Consider the following 3,094-nt stretch of genomic DNA (forward strand, 5'->3'; position numbering starts at 1 on the left):
TCAAAAAAATTAGATGCGGTAATGTTTTTAGAAACACTATTTTTACCCACTAAGTTCAGTGAGTGAGCAGTGCAAGGCACGAAAATCGCCGATTCATTTCGTTGAATAATCAAACGCTGAAGGCCACCATAAATTCCAGCCAAATTGTAAGCGTTATCAAATGAAATGCCTTTGCAGTTTTGCATGTCAATTTTACTCTCCTCTAGGAAATTCAAAACGATAGACAAAAGATAGTCTGCTGTGTGACCTTCAATTGGAATGAAAGCAATAAACCGTTCATGAATGTCACGGCCTTTTACGTATCGAAAACATAGTGACAGCTGATCCGTATGGCTCACATCCGGAGTAGAGTCAATGCTAAATAATAACGGGCTTCTTTTATCTCCGAAACGATTTTTTCCTTCACACGTTTTCCCATAATCGATATGAATTCATCACATATTGAACTTGAAAGGTACGAAGCTCTTCCTGCAAAAAAAAACATACCAAATGAAGAGACAAACCATTTTCGAAGTTATTTTGAAGAAGTATACCTTTTCCTCTATTGCCAAAACGTGTGATATGTTCTGCCAAAAATGGATCGAATTTGCTTAACAGCTCCAAACATCCAAGAAAGTTTCCATTATGTTTGGACCCAAGAATTTCATCGTGACCACGTAACGCAAGACCCCTTGAGCTTAGGAATTTGATAACCTCTACAACACGACTCAAAACCTTCCTCCAATAAGTCATGTCATTGACAAGTGAATTTTCGAATGTTTTTTCTATAGAAGAATCGGTTTTTAGTCGCATTTTGTATTTGACATTGTTGGACATGTGATCATGAGATTGTTCATGAATTGAAATACCACGCTTTGAATGTTTCCAGTCATTGAAACCTTTTAGAGCAAATGAACTTGCATTTTCGTCTAAATTACCGAACAAGCGACAAGCAAAACAAAATACTGAATCGACTGACGGCGAATAGATCAGCCAATCACGTTCGGTCTGTGTTCCATTTGGTAAAACCCGATGCAAATGATATTCAGAAAAGTTTCTTTGTCCAGATTTCTTTGCGATCAAATCAATATTGCGACACGATGAGGGACCTAAATAAGAGTATTCTGTGTTAATTTTTTACTCTTATATTGAAATACCAACGATAGCATACCCTTCTTAATCCAATAAGTTTGAACGATTGATTGATTGAATTGAATAGGCCACAAACCTGGGTCATTTGAAAACACATTGGTGGAATTTTCATCAATTTTTGATACATTCACCGAACTTTCGACATCGTCCGGATTTTGTACACCTTCGATCGTGCTGTCAACATGTTGGAAATTAACCTCTCTTGACGTTGATGGAATTGAAAAAGTATCAGAAGTAGATTCACAAAACTCAGGATTGTCACAATTTGCTTCGTTTACAGTTGTCGTCGCATTAGCGAAGTGGCTTGTTAGTTTCGGTATTTTAGAAAGCAGTTGCTTATCGCGTTCGTCTTTATTTTTTTTTAATTTGCGCTTTTCAGCTCCACTCTTATATTTTCTAGACTTATCCATGTTTACGAAATGACTATAACCAGTGTTTAAAAAACTTGAGTCGAAGTAGCAAAAGTCGTGAAAATGTTGATTATTTTTGATTTTACTTATCGTCGCTTTTTAAAATGAGTAATTGCGTGTGCTTACCATATTAGGAATTTTCAGCAGTCGCAGTTCATGCAAAATCAAAAACTGGAAAGCAACAAAAAGCAAGGCGCCTTGTTTGTCGCGCCTTTTCAAACTGTTGATTTTGATTTGATTTGGATTTTCTTTGCTTATGCAAGTTGTGTGCAGCAGCAGTCGTGAAATATGAAAATCAAACTTTTTGCAAGCAATAAGCGATGCTGTTTTGTGTTTGCCGACGACTTCGCAAGGTTTTTTCTTTGCTGCTTGATATTATAAATTACATATTTGCAATCAGTTTGATTTTCATATTTCACGACTGCTGCTGAATAAAACTTGCAAAAGCAAACCTTACTTACTTACTTTGACTTGTTGCGCTGACGAAATCAAAATCAAATCAAAATCAAAATTTTTAAAAGGCACTACAAACACTACGACTGCTTTGTTGTTCAGAGCAGTAAGTTTAAGTGATAGCAAATGAAATGAAAGTTATTGCAGTTTTTTAAACACTGACTATGACAATAACCAAAAAATGTCAATATAAAATGACATCAATATTATGGAGTAGTGCGTTTAATGCACAGAGCAAAACAACGGCCAATGATCAAATATGTTACATGAACCGCAATTTAAATTTATAACGATCAAACTGTATTCTAATCGCAAAATATTTATATGGAAAAGGGCCCCCAAAAAAATTTCGCACCAGGGCCCACCAGATTGTTAATCCGCCACTGCTATATATAGTAAATTTCCAACCTTAGGGATATATGTCTGACCACAAATTCGAAAGGTATTGAAAGACGAACATTTTGCATCTAAATTAAGTACAGTTGAAAAGAGCGCATGGGACAGATTCATTTGCTAACCTAAAATTTCATGGGCAATAAAAAAAGTGCTAATTACGTCAACGTCGTTGACGAGTTTCTTAATGCATATTCTGAAATGGGGTGTAATATGTCACATTTAAGTTATTTTCCTGAGAACTTGGGTCAGGTAAGTGACGAACAAGGTGAGAGGATGCATCAGGATATGGATTCGGTAAAGAAAATAGGGGTATTCTCCAATACATGGGAAACAACATTTCCTATCGCTGCAAAATATGCAACGTCGAAACCCATGTATATATTTTGCAAAATAGCATAGCAAGCTAAAAGCGACCCTGTGCTTGTTGTTTTGTTGTTGGAATTCCTACATATTTCTCTCATTCCATTTTTTTTTGCTGTCTCTTTTTATTGTATTTGATACATAATTTCGCTGATTGTTACCCATGCATGCTACCACTTTGCAATGGGGTGCTCTCGTACTCTTCGAAATTTGGAATAGTCTTTTTGCATTTCGTGCAATCCGTTCATCGAGCAAGACTTCGAGAATACCCCTAATATTTAAGGGTGAGAATAAATTGAGCATGCTAGCGGACTATTGCTGGTCTCTGAAAAGAGAAACATGCG

General features: G+C 36.2%; 1 protein-coding gene across 1 annotated transcript; it reads right to left on the minus strand.

Annotated features, from left to right (window-relative positions):
- Positions 1-334: 334 nt before the first annotated feature.
- On the minus strand, positions 335-1,541 carry LOC118751437 (zinc finger MYM-type protein 5-like). The gene is made up of 3 exons (XM_036486263.1): positions 1,208-1,541; positions 534-1,088; positions 335-468 (listed from the first exon to the last, which is right to left on the minus strand). Exons 1-3 carry the CDS (start codon positions 1,539-1,541, stop codon positions 335-337), a joined length of 1,023 nt encoding a protein of 340 aa, XP_036342156.1.
- Positions 1,542-3,094: the final 1,553 nt, after the last annotated feature.

Source organism: Rhagoletis pomonella, unplaced genomic scaffold, assembly GCF_013731165.1.
Source record: "Rhagoletis pomonella isolate Grant_MI unplaced genomic scaffold, Rhpom_1.0 Rhpom_scaffold_00704, whole genome shotgun sequence".
Classification (NCBI taxonomy): Eukaryota; Metazoa; Arthropoda; class Insecta; order Diptera; family Tephritidae; genus Rhagoletis; species Rhagoletis pomonella.

Excerpts from the sequence above, each read along its gene's own strand:
- LOC118751437 (XM_036486263.1), bottom strand. The coding sequence starts at position 1,541 with ATGGATAAGTCTAGAAAATATAAGAGTGGAGCTGAAAAGCGCAAATTA. Across the intron at positions 1,089-1,207 it reads TGTGTTTTCAAATGACCCAG|GTCCCTCATCGTGTCGCAAT; the intron begins GTTTGTGGCCTA and ends ACTCTTATTTAG. Across the intron at positions 469-533 it reads TTTTGGCAATAGAGGAAAAG|GAAGAGCTTCGTACCTTTCA; the intron begins GTATACTTCTTC and ends TTTTTTTTGCAG.